The sequence below is a fragment of the Thunnus albacares genome, chromosome 12 (genome assembly GCF_914725855.1).
Source record: "Thunnus albacares chromosome 12, fThuAlb1.1, whole genome shotgun sequence".
Classification (NCBI taxonomy): domain Eukaryota; kingdom Metazoa; phylum Chordata; class Actinopteri; order Scombriformes; family Scombridae; genus Thunnus; species Thunnus albacares.
In genome coordinates this window covers 23,415,869-23,433,159 of record NC_058117.1, presented here as the reverse complement: position 1 = coordinate 23,433,159, position 17,291 = coordinate 23,415,869, and the positions used below count along the sequence as shown (strand labels likewise).

At 36.3% G+C, this 17,291-nt stretch overlaps 3 protein-coding genes across 4 annotated transcripts; 2 read left to right on the top strand and 1 right to left on the bottom strand.

Moving 5' to 3' along the window:
* Positions 1 to 495: 495 nt before the first annotated feature.
* LOC122994666 (poly(U)-specific endoribonuclease-C-like) lies at positions 496 to 7,750 on the bottom strand. Its single transcript, XM_044369478.1, has 7 exons — positions 7,644 to 7,750; positions 4,925 to 5,024; positions 3,464 to 3,575; positions 3,253 to 3,374; positions 2,121 to 2,233; positions 1,188 to 1,341; positions 496 to 1,027 (listed from the first exon to the last, which is right to left on the bottom strand). Exons 1-7 carry the CDS (start codon positions 7,652 to 7,654, stop codon positions 767 to 769), a joined length of 873 nt encoding a protein of 290 aa, XP_044225413.1. The 5' UTR covers positions 7,655 to 7,750; the 3' UTR covers positions 496 to 766.
* A 1,434-nt stretch (positions 7,751 to 9,184) lies between these two features.
* Positions 9,185 to 13,581, top strand: pak1ip1 (PAK1 interacting protein 1). The gene is made up of 10 exons (XM_044367941.1): positions 9,185 to 9,535; positions 10,188 to 10,350; positions 11,554 to 11,674; positions 11,784 to 11,858; positions 11,952 to 12,004; positions 12,097 to 12,242; positions 12,371 to 12,468; positions 12,656 to 12,755; positions 13,075 to 13,204; positions 13,449 to 13,581. Exons 1-10 carry the CDS (start codon positions 9,458 to 9,460, stop codon positions 13,544 to 13,546), a joined length of 1,062 nt encoding a protein of 353 aa, XP_044223876.1. The 5' UTR covers positions 9,185 to 9,457; the 3' UTR covers positions 13,547 to 13,581.
* Positions 13,582 to 14,412: 831 nt separating this feature from the next.
* On the top strand, positions 14,413 to 17,051 carry LOC122993820 (transmembrane protein 14C-like). 2 transcript variants are annotated; one of them, XM_044368282.1, is made up of 5 exons: positions 14,413 to 14,501; positions 14,625 to 14,720; positions 16,565 to 16,666; positions 16,766 to 16,853; positions 16,967 to 17,051. In XM_044368282.1, the coding sequence occupies exons 2-5, from the start codon at positions 14,645 to 14,647 to the stop codon at positions 17,022 to 17,024; spliced, it is 324 nt and encodes a 107-aa protein (XP_044224217.1). In that variant the 5' UTR covers positions 14,413 to 14,501; positions 14,625 to 14,644; the 3' UTR covers positions 17,025 to 17,051. The 2 variants fall into 2 exon arrangements, with proteins under 2 accessions (XP_044224217.1, XP_044224218.1); XM_044368283.1 differs by having other exon boundaries at positions 14,497 to 14,720.
* Positions 17,052 to 17,291: the final 240 nt, after the last annotated feature.

Here is a 17,291-nt window from a genome sequence, read left to right as displayed (position 1 = left end):
GTAAAATATACAATATATAGAAATATGTCATAGTACGCAATACAAGTAGTGCACATTAAGTACAATTAACATGAGCAAAGAAATCATTAGCAGAATATTTTTGGTTTTTTGACAGCAGAAAAACACTCAAAATAAAATTCTACATTTTTAAATAAGATTTCAGAAAGTTAAGTCAGACAATATTAAAATGTTGAAGATTAAAATTCAAAATTTAATCCCAAAATGTACAACTTTATTCTCAGATGTGTGTAATTAGAAATAATACTTGTGGTGAAATTTACTTGTACTTACTTTCTGGAACTTTTAGTTTGCATTTAATGCATTTTATGCCGCTTAACAGGAAGTTTGCCTGAAAGACCATAATCAGTGTAAAAGCCCTTTGTTGTTTCTACACAGACATTAAAAACAGGCCAAATAGTCTGATTTTATTCTCTCTAAATCTCTCAAACTACATGGCCTATTTTCTCTATCAGAGGAGAATAAATGAGTCAACACTACTTTGTAAACAAAGAACCTTTATTTCTTTGATAAATGCATACAGAATATGACAGAAATGTGATTAACAATAATCTATATTCCTTCTATGAAGACAACCTAGATCAGGAGGTTTAGGCTAAAACCTCTTTTCGTTATAGATAGTTTAAGCCTGATGTTTAGTGCAAAGAGAACCTGATCCAGATTGGTTTTAGGGTTATACTGCATAGAAATGAAGTAAACAAAAACATGTAAATCTTACACAACAGCTGACAGCTGCGGTAGTGTGATATTACAAATCCCTGTTGTTGCTGCTACGCAGTTTGGGGTAAGACGTGCCGATGGATTGCCCGTGACGATAGACGACCAGCTCCAGCACGTACTCATCCACTTTCACTACCACTGATGTCATCTTCTCAGTCGACATGAGGAAGATGATGGTGAAGAGAGCTACCTCGAACTCAGGACTAACTCCGATGAAGGAGCCACCAATCGGTTTCACCAAACCCTTCCAGCTGAACTGCAGGTTCAGGACGTGGTCGTCTTCATCTGGCTGTAAAATAATGACGTTAATAAGGAAAAGTTAATTATAACATAATAGTACTAAACTAATAGAAAAGTGACTGAATTGAGACAAATCACAACAGATCGGGTCAAGCAAGATGTTGAGAAAGACTTTTTGCTTTTCCAGAAACATGATGTTATCTTCTTACAGTATCTTTGCTGTCTCTGGCTTTGTAGCCTTTGTAGTCGATGTGGTTGTGCTTCTCCTGAAGGTAGAACTGGATCCAGTTGTGAAGACCCATGACCTCCCGGCCGAACTTGGTTTCTCCAACAAACACGTGTTCAAATCCGCAGGAATCCTCACTATAGTGGAAATAAAATCATTATGCTCAGATATCGGTTGATTAAGCCTCCATATATTCGTCTCAGATGAAGTTTATCTGGTTACACAACTGAAATTTCTCTTTTGAAATGTGAGTTTGTGTGTAACTATGTGTTTTTAATTGTGCTGCTGCCTGTCTTGGCCAGTTCTCCCTGAGATTCTTAATCTCAATGGGACCCTCCTGGTTAAATAACAGTTAAATAAAGTGAAAAAGTCCTATTTGAGCTTCAGTTCCTCTTATCTGCTGTTTCCATTGCAACTTGAATAACTGATAAAGACTTAAAACATGTGACTCTCCTTTAAATAAACAGTCAAATATTACAAACAAACACTAAAAACATTCCAATAAAGTTAAAACTACAGAGTGAAGTTTAATCCATCCAATCAGATTTATTCTTTAATATGACCTTGGGAAATCATGGAAGTCTTTTTTCTCAAAGCAGATGTTATGATCACTGCATAAACTCCCTTTGTTGTCACAAACCGCTATTTGACAAAAACAACACAAAGATTTAACAGGATTTAAATGTGTATTTGTTCAATCATTGCATTTATCCATGCACACATTTTCAGATTCTTTATTGACTCAACAGCAGATAAATCATCTGTCTCCTCATTTACTGGTTCAGCTGCAGAAAACCAGTCCTGAATGCCAGCCAACCAGTCACTCTGGAAATGATTAAACCCTTCTGTTTTTCCTCCAACATACAGAACAGTCTCAGCACACTTCAGCTCCCCCTGCTGTCATTTTGAAACTCACCCTCCGCTTCTATCTCTGTGGTAAAGGCGGAACCAGATGTCATACAGCTGTCTCTTGAACTGCGACACGTCTGATGGCGACTGTCCCTTCCTGACCAGATACTTGTGAGCACACTATGAGTTAAAAAAAACAAAAAAAAAACATATGGTGACATTTCAGTCTTTAACAGCAAAACCATACAGTGCATGTATGACAATGTAAGAAAACAGAACATATTGAAGGTAAAAATAGTGTTAGTCAGGTTGAAACAGTATTATGTTTGATACCTTTCAATGTCAAACTTTAAACCAACATGGTAGAAAAATAGAAATTCGTCCAGTTGCCTTGTGGTTAAGATGCATACTATATAACTACAGCTTCCTACATTCGATACTGGCCAGGACTTTGTTGCATGTCCTCTCTGTCCTTGCATTCCTGTCTGTATCTCTAGTGTCACTTTCTAATAAAAGAATGAAAAAGAAACATGAAATTGATTTTGTTTCTTTAATTTGAACATCTACAATTTTCTGAGAACTGGGCAAACCACTGATGACCAAAGCCTCAGAACAGCTACTAAAGTGCATTTATTTGAGATTGTTTTGTCGAATAGTATTACTTTAATAGTATTATTTTAATAGTATTACTTTACTTTATTACTTTAAGTAAACTGCATAAAATGTTATCATGGCATGTTATTAATAAACTAAGGATGCAAGGTAGAGAAAAATGTTTATATATAATGGAAAGAAAAACGAATAATATAATAATAAGTTATGTTAATCTTATAATGTGATTTTCTTTTCCATTCTCATCTTAAAAAAGGTAAAAAGCTTTCAGTGTTTCCTTTAAAATGCTTCTTTTTAAGGTGGGAAAGCCTCTTGAGTGGATGAGCTAGATGACTGGTTTGGTGTCTATAACTAGATAATGATAAAGAAACATGCAACAGGAAATAATGGCTGATGTCCGGTTTTCTAGGAAGTCACCTTCACACTTATTTCAAATCCGCCTTGAACTCATCAGCAAACAACAGCTTGAAAGTCAGTCGACATTGTGGGAGGTGTCCAGGAGTGCAAACAGCTGCTGTGTTGGATCAGCGGTTTGAACGTTACAGTTTATAACACCAGATAGTGTTTCAGAGATCTTTTTACCGCACCTTCATGATGTCTGTCTCCATGATGGCGTCGATAAAGAGCCTGTTCTCTTTGAGCTCCTCTGATGTAACCGTCTCTGATACACCTGTGGACATCTCGTAGTTGTCCAGCAAGTTGATGAAATCTGCATGAAAAGAAGGTTTGCTCTTAAAAAAATGTAAAAAATATATATAAATAGAGTAAAAGAGAAATGTGATGGGAACTACTACGTACGAGCATAAGTCTTGATACTCTTCAGTTTGTCCTCGTTGACATATGTGAAGAGTGGCGCACTGGCCTTGTCTCTGGCGTAGTTGCTGCCCTGAGCCACATAACCTGCCCTCCCCTGAACACAACACAACACAACACAACACAAAGACCCATCAGCAGGCTGTAACCGCACCAAACAGGAAAATCTCTGCTTCAACATTACTGTAATAAACTGCAGATGGACATGAAATTAATAAGATGTGGTTTATAAAAATATGTACAGTTCTTTTTATGTGGACAATAAGACAATAACATGCAAATATCAGCAGTCTATAACATGTATAAGCAGCCTATAAATACATTTAAAAAATATTATTTTGTATATGCCTGAACTATATGTGGCCCTCTGCTGATTGGTTGATTGACAGAAAAGTAATTGACAACAGTTCTGATCATTTATTAGTCATTTGAGTCCTTTATCAAGCAAAACTACCAAATATTTGCTGCTTTCAGCTTCTCAAATGTGAGAATTTGCTGCTTTTCTCATCGAAAACTAAAAATATTTGTGTTTTGAATTGTTGATAGGAAAAAACAAGCAGTTTGAAAATGTCGCCTTAGGATCTGGGAAATTGTGATGGACGATTTTCATGTATTTTCTGAGATTTTAGAGATTTAACAAATAATTGATCATTAGTTGCAGCCCTGTTATATACTGTTAGCATTATAGTTACTGTACATTGAGAATCAATGTGTATATTCTTTATATTTACATCTATAGAACTTTACCAGAACTCTTTAATTGAGAACATAGAGCCAATAAAGTTATTAAGGTTATACGATATATTTTAGTTATTCTGTTGTTATATTGATGAAATGTGCATCATTATGATTTATGAGAGTCTGTTTTCTATTTTAAATGTATTTATTATTTGTTTAATTATCAACTGTTCATTATTTAACTTCCCTCCACTGTTTAAATGTATGTTAATATGTTTACAGTTGCTGAAATCGTCTCCTCTCTTCTTTTTTGGTTTCGTAAAGTACCGTGAGTTGCATTTCCTGTATGAAAGAAGCGATATGAATCAAGTTGATTATTATTATTATTATGGATATATATTATTAATGTGATGTCATAATGCACTATGAGGCTCCATTTATCTGCACTAACTGCTTCATAATGGAAATGCAATCCTGTGTTGACATAATGGTTTTACAGGAATTGACAGTTTCGTTTATCTCTTCTCAGTGATGTCATACAATAGAGGCCAAACATTACATTATACTTCTTTAAGTCATTTAGCTCTAATGTTCTGCTTGTATCATCCTACTGTAGTTTAATTGCCTTTCCTGCAGCCGACACCACAGAGCGATTCATCTGGTAAACTGGTGTCTGTCCCAGATGAGGTTTGCATTTATTTCCTGTATCTCTGGAGTGTTTTGCATTGCAGAGAAGCGATGATGAAGAACAAGACTTCCACTACAGACCTGGAGGGAAATGATGTAATCGGTCCCTGGCCTGAGACGGTTGGTATCTAGGTGCCAGAGTTGGTTTAGCACCTCGGTGAGCTCCTGGTTGGCTCCTTGGCTGCAAAAAAACAAACAAACAAACAGACACAGTGAATTCAGTGGTAGTAGATGAAATAGAAATGATACAAGATGGTTTGTTCTGTTTTAGACTCTTTTCAAACTAATGAGGAAGATGAAGATGCTTCAGATGAAGAAGCACCTCAACTCCATCAACAGTTTGTTTTGATTTAACCACAAGATGGTGCCATAATGTGTAAAGCAAACACAGGTAACAATACAGGTGACACAGACGATGGCTTGATTACTGAATGATGTAATTATCCAATAGGAGGCCTTGTGTGATGTTTGAAAATGTATAATAAGTGGTTTTTAAATCAATATTCCTGTTTGGCTCCTGATGAAGGTGTGAGCTGAAACGTTGGACTTTAATTCAGTACAACGCTGTTTGAATAAAGAAGACGTTGATGAAACAAGCAAGTCTGTGCACAATCCTCCTCCTTCAAGCAATTTTGTTCTTCGGAGACATAAATTAGAAAGCCCATTTCACAGCAGATATTTTAACGTGTCATAGCAGGAAAAGCACAGGTGTTACTAATGAGACAAATCAGTTTTATTCATTTTATTCTTGTGTAAAATGCTAAATGTCCTCTGTGAAAAAAGTATTATTTGGAGTTAGAAAGTTCAACGATTAACACAATTTCTCCCTTTACAACCGTTATAACAGTCAGTTGACTTTGTGATATCTTCTTATTTGAGCGACTTCCTCTTTTACAACCGCAGCCTTCTACAAACTTATATATTCAAACATTCGCACCTACAGTAAATTCTGCTCCTTCACAGTAGAGCTGCAATGATTAATCGATTGGCAGAAAATGAATTGCAACTATTGATAGCTGATTTGTCATTTTAGCCATTTTTCAAGGAAAATCGCCAAAGAATCTCTGGCTGCAGCTTTTCTTTGTCATATATGAAAGTAAACTGAATATATCTGGGTTTTGGACTGATGGTTGACCATAACAAGACATCTGAATACATCTCCTTGAGCTATGAGAGATAATAACAGGCATTTTTCAGTTCATAGACTCAACGATAAATTGAGAAAATAATTAGTAGTCTAATCGATAATGAAAATAATCATTAACTGCAGAATCATCCACTCTGCTGTACTCCACTAGTGAGGGTAGAAATGAGGTGTCCTGCATGTCTTTATCATGGCAGGAATTAATGATAAAGGGGAAGTTTGGAAGAGTTCCTTTTTTTTCTATCACCACTGATTAATTCAGCAGTTAAACTAATCAAACATGAGATTGTGTCATTCAGGCTCATCACGGGACCCTTTTATGAGAACATGTGGCTTGATTAAATCATTCAGACGACTAACAGGAAGTGGCTGAAATACACAAAAACCATGTTTGTATAACAAATACGCTACGTTTCAAACAGAATTTCAAATATGTTTCTTGTTTGTTACTTTGGGATGTTTATGTGTGGCCTAGTATTTAATCTGCAGCCATAAATGTGTGTGATAAATTGTGCTGAATATTCCAAATTTTAAGTGTCAACATGCACTATTTTGTGATATATCGATAAAAGGGTCTATCAAAAAGGAGTTGTGTACACGCTCACTCATTTAAACCTGCAACATTGGTCTCAGATTCTCCTACAGTAAGTCACCAACAAGTTTTAATTCGCGTTTTTTGGAAACAGAGTCTTGCCTGAATCTAATACAGCAGCTAGAGGCCACCTGTTATATCCTTTCATCGTGCTGCTGGTTCCTTTTGTTACACAGACACAATACCAGCAGAGAAAACTGGCAGACAGGCGTTGAAACACTTCAGCAGAACATACTGACCGCACCTCCATCATTAAGTTACCACAGCAGGGCTCAATGTGTAGGTTGTAACACGAGATAGACTGAAAAACTGCAGCTTATTTTTGTGGCGGCAAAACTTGGCCAAACAAATGTGATTCAGGGTGAGAAAGTGAGACTGATCAGTTGCTTTTCCTGCTCATCTTCAATGTGCATCATCTCTTTTTTTTTAAAAAAAGGGGGACATTGCAATGAAAATATATCTGAAAAATCAGATCAGGGAAAAGATTGAGTAAGAAGCAAATGACAGGAAGAGACAACAAGTGAGACAGAAACTCCCCTGTTCTTAATTTAGATTGGGCACAGTGATGAATATCACAAGGAGGAACAGATACAGATTTACTGCGACTGAGACTGATTCTAGTCATCTATGGCCTGCTTGTTCTGTTGTATAATTCAACCCACTAATCACTAACAGACCCTACTACACTCTCACACGCAAACAAACAACACACTGCATCCATATATCCACCGCACGCACAAACTTGCAATCTTCACTGGGAACAGCTGTTAGTCTCAACCAGAAGGACACAATATGTTATGCAAGAGAAAAGGAGAAACAAAACCTAAAAAAAACAGGACTTTTTCTCGACAATAGCAGCAAGAAGAAGTGTCATGTTACAGTTTGGCTTCATGTTTACATCAAATATTTCTGTAGTAAATGGAAACAAAGTGTTAAAACGGTCGCAAAGAAGCTGAGAAAAGCTGATAAGAAACATGCACTGAACAGGAAGCGAAGAAACACGTTTAAATAAATTAACTCTGATGTATTTCTCTCATTTTTTGTTGTTGATATCCAACACTTACCTTCTTGCCATGTTTTCGTTCAGTGGGGGAAAATTCACACTGACTTCTCACATCCTCTCAGAAAAACTGACGTTTTAAGCGGACAGTTATCTGAGGCGTCAATCATGACGTTGCCAAGGGGAACAGCCAATTACAAGACAGAAGAAACAGCCGCAGCCCGCCTATCTGTCATTATTAGGGCGGGTCCCATCCTGTGGCGTCTAAATAATATATAGAGGGCTTTTTAAAGTGAGTTAAAAGTGCTTTACATAGAGGTAAACTTCTTGTAGAGGATCTTCAGAGTCAGTTTTAATAGATCTCTCAGAGTTTACTATAAAAAAAAAGGCTACTTATTGTGATTTCTGCATCCTGAGTTCAAGCAAATTAACAATAATGAGGATATTATTCCTAGAAACAACCTCAAACATGAAGCCCAGTTGTTGCACTGGACTGAAATGTCAGACATGTGGGGGAAGAAGTTGTTATAACAAAGTTTATGGTTATGACTTGAAATGTATAGCCCTAAAGGCTTAATCCTAATTAACCCTAAACCCACAAATATTAATGATTTAAATACATGATTAGGAATATAATGGCAAATATAATTATATGTGATTAAATGTCCTGTGATTTAAATGCAAGTTTTCATAGTTTTCATAGTCAAATAACCTCAACAAAGGAGTTTTAATTTGTCCAAAACATTGATCTAAATTAGGTTATGAATAGGTCAAACTTGGGGTATATTGTTATGGGAATTCCAAGTAGTAAAGTACACGATTACAAATTATGCAAATTATAGAAATAAATGCAAGTCACATATTTAAAGTCCCCCTCCACTCAAACATGTGTATTTCTTGTTGTTCCTTCAGTTGGATGCTTGAGTTTCACTGTGCAGAATGATGTATGTGCAGAGTTTGTTTTCACTTTCATCTGCTGAGAATGGAAAGTTTCTTTGTGTTCACTGAATCCAATTTTAAGGGGGCGGCCCTACGAGCAGGATTTGTGATATCACAACTAGTTTGGAAGCTGATCCTGGTTCAATATTCAACGTACAATATGAAGATGTGATGTGGGAACTGAGCTTGCAGTGCACAAACATTGAGTATGGACTTTACAGTGAAGTAGGAGATGTCTTGTGTCCAGCAGTTAAACTTCTGAAAAAGTCTTTCTTTATTTCATAGATTCTGGATTTCTTTAATGAGAGAGAAGCAGTAGATGCCATTTTAAGGATTTTAACAAACTTTATGAACTTTTTTTGTGGAAAAACCATATCAGACATAATAATTATTCAAAGCAGATTACTTTATATACATCTTAAAACATTTCTGGAGGAGATCTTTAAAAATTCCTGCAAGACTCCGGTTTGAAAACTAATAGGGGGGAAAGAGCAGATGAGGGGTGGGGAAGAACTTCCTTTCTTTCTTTCTTTCTTTCTTTCTGTCTTTCTTTCTGTCTTTCTTTCAACTTAGTTTAGATAGGAGAATTGAGTCTTATTTTCAATCCAATGGAAGGCAGCAATGCAACATTTTGGATGCAAACCGCCTCTAAAAACCAACGAAGAAGAAGAAGGAGGAAATAGCAGAATTTCGCGCAAGCGCGGTAGCTCCACACGTTGTTTTGATTCTGAAAATGTGTCTAGCTATGCTAGCAATACATAATCTGGTGTAAGTAGGTTTACTACGCCGTTTGTGTTGTTTATTGTGTCGGTGTTACTTATGTAGGCCTCTGGTGAGACTGTTACTAGCTGTTTAGCTGAGACCAAGCGGCAGAAATTAGACAGAAAAAGGCTGAAGTTAGAAGAAAGCTAACTGGCTAACGTAGCTACAAGTGGCAGCATGGCAGCTGTACTGGAGCTGGTTGCTGGGAGCTACGAGCAGGTTACATTTGGATACCGAGTGAAAACTGATGAAAAAGTAAGTGTCATTGAGTTTGATTGGTGTTTGTGCAAGGCTGCAACCTGATTTTATATCATTATTCCGTATATGCTGTTACATATGTGTATACATTGTGTTAATTATTTAATTAACATGTATGGACAATCATGGACATTACTACCATAGTAATATCCACCTGACTTGCACTAATATACAGTGTATTATACTATAGCATATTAACATTATTGAACAGTGTATACTCAGCAAATAGTATATTATAGTTATGTGTAGTATATTCTATTTTCATTCATTCTATATATTCTCCCTTATACATTGTTATATTTGAGCCAGTAAATTTAGTTATTGTGAATATTTTAGCCTTTAAGTGTATTTATTTCTTTTACCTACCTCATTGTTTTTGTATTTTGATTTATGTCAAGTGGCTACTGTAACACTTTAATGTGCCTTTTGAGATTAATAAAGTAATGCTACTCTATTTATCTATCTATCTATCTATTTATCTATATTATTTGATTATTTGATGGGATCATAGAAGTATATAGTATAAGCTCTATCATTTGAACCATTAGGCTCAGCTGGCCGGCATCAATTTTGTTGATGCAAAGTTGATGCTAAGACTCATTAGTTCCCAATCCCTTCATGTTTTGTTTTTTTTTTGTTTTTTTTGCAGGAGTGGACATCCAAGGCAGACTTCACACATCATGCCCACACTGCTTCAATATCAGCTGTGGCAGCCAGTGAGAGGTTTGTTGTCACAGGAAGCAAAGATGAGACTATACAGCTGTACGACATGAAGAAGAAAATCGAACACGGAGCTTTGCTGCACCATGACGGTGAGTATCTTCAGTTCAAGAGGTCTGTGTTTTAACATTAAGTCATGTGTAATAAATAAATGTACACTGGAGGACAACAAAAAAAGTTTAAAAAAGCCTGTAACCTGGTTCACATCAGCTTAACAAAGTAACTTAACAAGTATAACTTTCTACATTAAAATATCAACAATGCAGTAGAGCTGCAACTAACGATTATATTCATTATCGATTAATCTGACCAATGTTTTCTTGACTAATCAATCAGTCATGATGTCTGTAAAATGACAGAAAATATCAAAAAGTCCTGTTTAAGTCCAAGATGACGTCTTCATATGTTTTGTTTTATTCAACCAAAATTCAAAGATACTCTGTTTACTATCATGTTTGACAAAGAGAAGCATTAAATAATCACATATGAGAAGCTGAAACCAGCTGATGTTGATCATTTTTGCATTAATAATTACTAAAATTATTCAATTATCAAAATAGTTACCTATTCAATTGACTAAATGGTTCATCTTTGCAGCTCTACAGTGCAGTTAAGGTGAAGAAACATGGAAGGCCAATGAGAACACTAATAAAGAAGATTCATTTTTAAAATTTCATATTCACAAAATTTTTTTATTTGATCTCCACATAAATTTATTTATAAATGATGTAAAACATCATTTATAGATTTTTAGAAAACTATTTTAATTGTTTTGTGTTCATAATAATGATAATGATTATTTTGGGGTAATGACACACTCAGCTTTGTTTTCTCTAAATCCTGAAAAAAAAAAAATTCTTCGCAGAAAAATAAAGTTTGTTACAAAGTCACAAGAAAATTTAAATAATTACTCAATAAAAGGCAGAAAATAATGTGAGTTAAGAAAAAAAAAGACTTTTACCTACAATCATAAAATAACAGACATGTTCAGTACATGTGTTTTCCTAAAAAATGATTTTGTTACCTACCTTTTTTTTGTTTAAATTCACTGCTGTCTTCATCCTGCTCATCTCCTCATCACTTCACTGATTTTTGCTGTAGGCTGCTGTCTTGTAGACAGAATGAGCGTCAGGGTCTGAATTACATTTAACCAGTCAACACACTGCAGACAGCTTCATAGACATTGTTCATAGTCATAGTAGAACTGACCCTGATTACTTAAAAACATTTTTTTAAGCTAGAGAGAAATTAGCTTCTGATCTTTACACCTGACACTAACACCTGTTATTGCACAGGCACCATCACCTGCCTCGAGTTTCATGGGACGTCTCATTTACTGAGCGGAGGAGAGGATGGACTGATATGTGTGTGGAGCACAAAGAAGTGGGAGTGTCTGAAGACCATCAACGCTCACAAGTGAGTACACAGAGACTTCCTGGTAGGAGCACTGAGAGGATTGTGTGTGTGATTATTACCGTGAATGTTGGTTAGACGAGTCACGGTGCCTTGCTCTTGTTTTCCTCAGAGGCCACGTCACATCGTTGTCCGTCCATCCTTCTGGCAAACTTGTGCTCTCGGTTGGGACAGATAAGACTCTCAGGTAAAACTCACACATCTCCTGGAAAGTCAGTGAAGCAGGGAGTTTATTTAAGGAGGTATTGATTGATTTTGCCTCTTTTTAAAATCTTTTTAGGACATGGAATCTAACCAACGGAAGATCAGCTTTCATCAAAAACATAAAACAGAGTAAGTTTTCTCTCGAAATGTGAAGTTAATGAACCGACAGAGATATTTGTATTCTTGAAATGATCTTAACCTTTTCTCTACACTTTAAACAGATGCACACATTGTCAGATGGTCTCCAGATGGGGATAAATATGTGGTCGTGGTAAATGACACGGTGACTGTCTACAACCTGGAGACGGCCTCGGTGACAGGGACGGTCAAAAACCCCAAGAGAATCTCGTCTATTAAGTTCCTAAATGTGAGTTCTCTGGCCAACAGGGACAATAAATGCAAGTGGGAAAAGATTGATTTGGCATAATGAAAAAAAACATATCAATATAACTCTTGTAAGTTTATAAAGGTGTTGTAATCCTGCTTCTTTTTCAGAACTCCATCCTGGCTGTTGCAGGAGATGATGAAATAGTGAGGCTATGTGATGTGGGAAAGGAGAAATGGGTGTGTGAATTCAAGGCTCATGACACCAGGTAAATTCAGTGTGTTTTTTTTATGTCACAGACTCACCACCAAGTTATTCAGTGCAGGTGTTTTCAGTATTTTGTGCTGCAGAATGAATTGAGAGACAACCTACTTATATTTTATTGACTTCTGCCAAAATGTATCACTTAAACAAGTGAAAACAGGAGTGAAACCTGCTTTCTTTTATGATTTCAGGGTGAAAGCGGTTGACAGTTTCAATATGGAGGATTACTGCGTGTTGGTGACGGCTTCAAACGACGGATTCATCAAAATGTGGAAACTCCATCTGAAAGAGGCATGTCACTAGTGTTGTTTATGAAACCAAATGTCTCACACCTTTACCTTTTCAGCAACAGTATGTGTTTTAAAGGAACATTTCTTTCAGTATTTACCTTTTGACATACATCTACTTTACAGAGCAGAGTAATAAAGTTCTGTACAAGCAATAATAACTAAAATCAGATGTATATAATCAGATAAGTAGTAAAGATGTCAGACATAATCAAAACCTAAAAATATATAAATGAGCCTGTCAACAGAAAAACAAATATATGACACTTTAATTACGTGCTGAGCTGTCGGTGATCTAGCGATGTCCTCCTGCTGTCCATCAGGAGTTGGAGTCTCCCACTCTCCTGGGGGAAGTGAACACAACAGCCAGACTGACGTGTCTCGCAGTGTGGAAGCCTTCATCAGTGCAGCAGATCACTGAAGAACCAGAGAACAAGGCAACAACGTCTGAAGGTGGAGTCCTGCAAACACTTCATTTGTTTGACTTTATCATCATGTTATAAAAGAGATAAGACAAATAGAAATTAGCTGGTAAAGTGATGATCATTATGATGGTAAATCCAAGCCCCAGTGCAGGGATGCAAAAGAGCATGCATGTTTATCTTTTACTAGAATGTAGAACTAAAGAACTTGATGGTTTCGTGTACTGTTTCTGTGTCCATGTTAACACGCTTTATTTGCCTCTCCCTGTTCACAGAACTCGCTCAGGAGCTTTTAAAGACGAAGAGAGTGCGGATTGCAACAGAAGAAGTCATTCTAGAAGATGAGAGCAAACCCAAAAAGAAGAAAAAATAAAAATGGGCACAAATAAAACAGTTTTATAATCCATGGACTATTTTCATCTGGACTTATTTGGTCTGTCTTGCTTTTGTTATGGTTGAAACAGGAAGTGATGGAACCCAGTTCTAAAGTTTTTAAGTATTAATTGTATTTTTGTCATAAATATGTATACTTCCAAAAACTGAAAAGAGTAATGAGAAAGAATAAAAATGTTTTATGATGTACGGACTGTTGTATCTGCGCTTGACTTGTATTTGCTCATGGCTGCCACAGGGAGGTGATAAAGCAAAGCTGCTGATTGTATTTTTTGAAGAAAACATTTTTTGTTTTCGTGACAAGATATGAGTAATGCATCAGTCATTAGATATTCCTTTCTTCATTTGGCACAAATAAGATGATATAAATAAAAAGCACTTAGCATGTAAAGGATAGTTTTTCAAGTGTGTCTTAAAACAGTCAGGTGCTCATATGAACCCTGAAAGAGGTTTTACTCGCTGTAATCATTCTACCTGTTCATACTGAATATGAAAAGATCCCCTTCAAATGTGCTTTCAGTGTAAATGATGGAGGCCAAAATCCATTGTGTGTCCACACAGTCATTTATATGCAAAAATGCATTTATAAGTTAATCTGAAGCTTATATGAGGTTTCAGCAGTCTGAGTTAGTCATATCAAGTGGATATCTGCCACATTCATTCATTTTTGTGGATTTGGGCTTCCATGGCTTACATTACAAGTGCATTATGAAGGGATCTTCTAATGATCAGAACGAACAGGAGGAATGATTACAGCAAGAAAAACCTGTTTCGATGTTCATTTGGACACCTGATTGTTGTTTTAAGACACACTTGAAAAATTGTGAACTTGTCCTTTAAAAAAAAGTTTAACCCCGGATATGACGCAATCACGTTAACGTTCGGCGGTTGCTAGGTGCGTAACAAGTGAAAACTTAGCCTGTTTCAAAATTCAGGTGCGCATTTTCTGATAATTTGATGACAAACCGCTTGATATATTTTTGTTTAAAGCCTAACTGAGTTGTAAACTTTTGACACATTGTGGTTCAGTGCTGTTAAATTAAACTTAATCCGAGCAGGAGCGTCAGAGTTTCGGGTCATGGCAGTTGACAGGATCGGCTACGTTTACGCTGCTCTGGTGGCGGTTGGAGGACTCATAGGTTATGTGAAAGCAGGTAGGACTGACACACTGACGGTTGTTTGGGTATTGTCAGCTACTACAGGTTTCATATAGGTTAATAACACTTGTATCTATCTAAATCAATTTAAGGGGTTGTTGTGAAGCCCCCAGAATCAAATGTCAACTGTCAAACAGGGAAGTAACGTATCCATCACAGAAGAGGCAGATGTAACGTTAAGTTACCAGTTTCTCCACTGACATTGGCTTCAGTTAATTTTTCAATCTTTCAAGTCTGTCTTAAAACAACAGTCAGGAGCCCAAATGAACATTTAAACAGGTTTTCTTGCCATAATCATTACTCTTGTTCATACTGACCATTAGAAGATCCCTTCATAATGCACTAACAATGTAAGAGATGGGGAACAAAATCCACAGTCCTCCTCCTGTGCAAACATGTATTTAAAAGCTGCAGCGTCCAAATGAGTCAAATCAAGTAGATCTCGTTCATGTTACAGTCTTTCTAGTGCCAAAGTCCCTCTTTTTGTTACTATACTTCCACCACAGCTCAACAGAGAAACACTGTGTGAGGAAACACAAAGAGGGAATTTGATGCTAAAAAGACTGTAAATGTGTCAGATATTCACTTGATATGACTAACTCAGACTGCTGCTGAAGCCTTATATAAGCTTCAGATAAACTTTTAAATTCATTTTTGCACATAAATGACTGTGTGGACACTGTGGATTTTGGCCTCCATCATTTACACTGAAAGCACATTTGAAGGGGATCTTTTAATATCCAGTATGAACAGGAGGAATAATTACAGCGAGGAAAACCTCTTTCACCGTTCATATGGACACCTGACTGTTGTTTTAAGACACTTAAAAAAAACTGTGAACCTATGCTTTAACAGGTTTAAAAGACTCCACCAATGACTAAAATAAAACCTTGAATGCTTAAACATCCCTACCAGACATGTTTTAGATTTTTAGATATATAAAAATTCTCTACTTTGAATGTGTCTAATGTGTCTAATGTGGTTTTTCTACCTCATTAAAATCCTCTAGAATCTATGATAATGCAAATATTTTTCTCTTAAAGAGTTTAACTGCTGGACACAATATGTCCAATTCTCACTGGAGGCTTCAAGTGTCCACATGACACTTGTGTAAATTGAACAACAATGGGCTCCAAACTAGTTGTGATGTCACAAATCCTGCTTGTAGGTACGCAACTCAGATTTAAGATGAGACAGAGAAACTTTCCTCCTTCAGCAGTTGAATGTGAAAACTTCTCATGTCAAACTCTGCACATACATCATTCTGCACAGTGAAGCTCAAACATCTAACTGAAGGAACAAGAAAAATGTTTGGAGTAAAGAAGCACTTTAATTATCATGGACATCAGATGCCTTTTGATACCTCACAATGAGCAACATCAACATGTTTTTTTTCTACAAAACTTTATTGTCTTTTGTAACAAAATAAGCCAGACTTCTCAAATGGATTTGTTTTGTTTTGTCATAGCAACTGTGCAAGAACTCAAATAAGATACACTAAAAAATTAGCAAAACTATGATCTAAAACAGGAAACATCTACTCAAATCATAAGTAAACAAGGAAATAGCTTGTCAAATAATAAGTAAACATCGCTTATGTTTTATCCAAACATTCATTCCCAACTTAAGATACGTGACAGTTTTGGATACTCTGATAGAGACACGTTTCAGTCGGCATCCAAAAAGTATTGTAGTTTAATATCCAGCCCTTCAATAAAGAAAATGGATATTTTTTAATAGAGAAAAATAAAATGGGTAGTGTTATTTTTTTTTCATTCTAGCAGTAGACAATATAACCTAATAAACGTATCTACTGTGGTCTGAATATATTTGTTCCACAGGCAGCGTCACCTCTCTGGGCGCAGGGCTGCTGTTCGGGCTGCTGGCTGCAGTTGGTGCTTATCTGACATCTCAAAACCCAAAGAATGTCTGGCTTTCACTAGGTGAGCAAGTTTAGTTTGTTAAGTTGTTACAGTCCCTCTGCAGCTTTTACAAAACACGTGACAACAAACTGTCTCCCCTCCACTGGGGGGAAAATGCAGGCACCTCGGGAACGCTGGCCGTAGTGATGGGACTGAGATTTCTCAACTCCTGGAAGTTCATGCCAGCTGGTTTAATAACTCTGGCGAGGTGATACACATTTATTTTCCTTTCTACTTTCACTTTCCTTGTAACTGTTACTGGGATAATATTGTACAATGTTGCAAACTGTGTCCTGATTAAATGTTGTCATCTCTTCTCAGTGGACTGATGCTGGCAAGGATCATAACTGGAATGCAAAAGAGAGCACGAAGCTCTTGAAAATATTAAAATATGCATTTTAAAATATGTCTACATAGTTTGAATGTGTTATATACATTCACTTTTCTTGTCTCTGTTTTTTATCACACTGGTTCTGTGTAAAAATGTAATATATAAACAGCATATTGTTAAAGAAAAGGTTCACTGGCCAACAAATCTTCTGTTAACTTTTCTGACATGTCAAAAAGTTCTGTCTCTCTTTAATGGTACAAAGCATTTTTTATACACTTAATGTGATGTTTTTATTTTTTAAATGTGTATCTGCTG

Excerpts from the sequence above, each read along its gene's own strand:
- LOC122994666 (XM_044369478.1), bottom strand. Across the intron at positions 3,375-3,463 it reads GAGTATCAAGACTTATGCTC|ATTTCATCAACTTGCTGGAC; the intron begins GTACGTAGTAGT and ends CTTTTCATGCAG. Across the intron at positions 2,234-3,252 it reads TGGAGACAGACATCATGAAG|TGTGCTCACAAGTATCTGGT; the intron begins GTGCGGTAAAAA and ends TTTAACTCATAG.
- LOC122993820 (XM_044368282.1), top strand. The coding sequence starts at position 14,645 with ATGGCAGTTGACAGGATCGGCTACGTTTACGCTGCTCTGGTGGCGGTT. Across the intron at positions 14,721-16,564 it reads CATAGGTTATGTGAAAGCAG|GCAGCGTCACCTCTCTGGGC; the intron begins GTAGGACTGACA and ends TTTGTTCCACAG. Across the intron at positions 16,667-16,765 it reads GAATGTCTGGCTTTCACTAG|GCACCTCGGGAACGCTGGCC; the intron begins GTGAGCAAGTTT and ends GGGAAAATGCAG.
- pak1ip1 (XM_044367941.1), top strand. The coding sequence starts at position 9,458 with ATGGCAGCTGTACTGGAGCTGGTTGCTGGGAGCTACGAGCAGGTTACA. Across the intron at positions 10,351-11,553 it reads AGCTTTGCTGCACCATGACG|GCACCATCACCTGCCTCGAG; the intron begins GTGAGTATCTTC and ends GTTATTGCACAG. Across the intron at positions 12,756-13,074 it reads GGAAACTCCATCTGAAAGAG|GAGTTGGAGTCTCCCACTCT; the intron begins GCATGTCACTAG and ends GCTGTCCATCAG.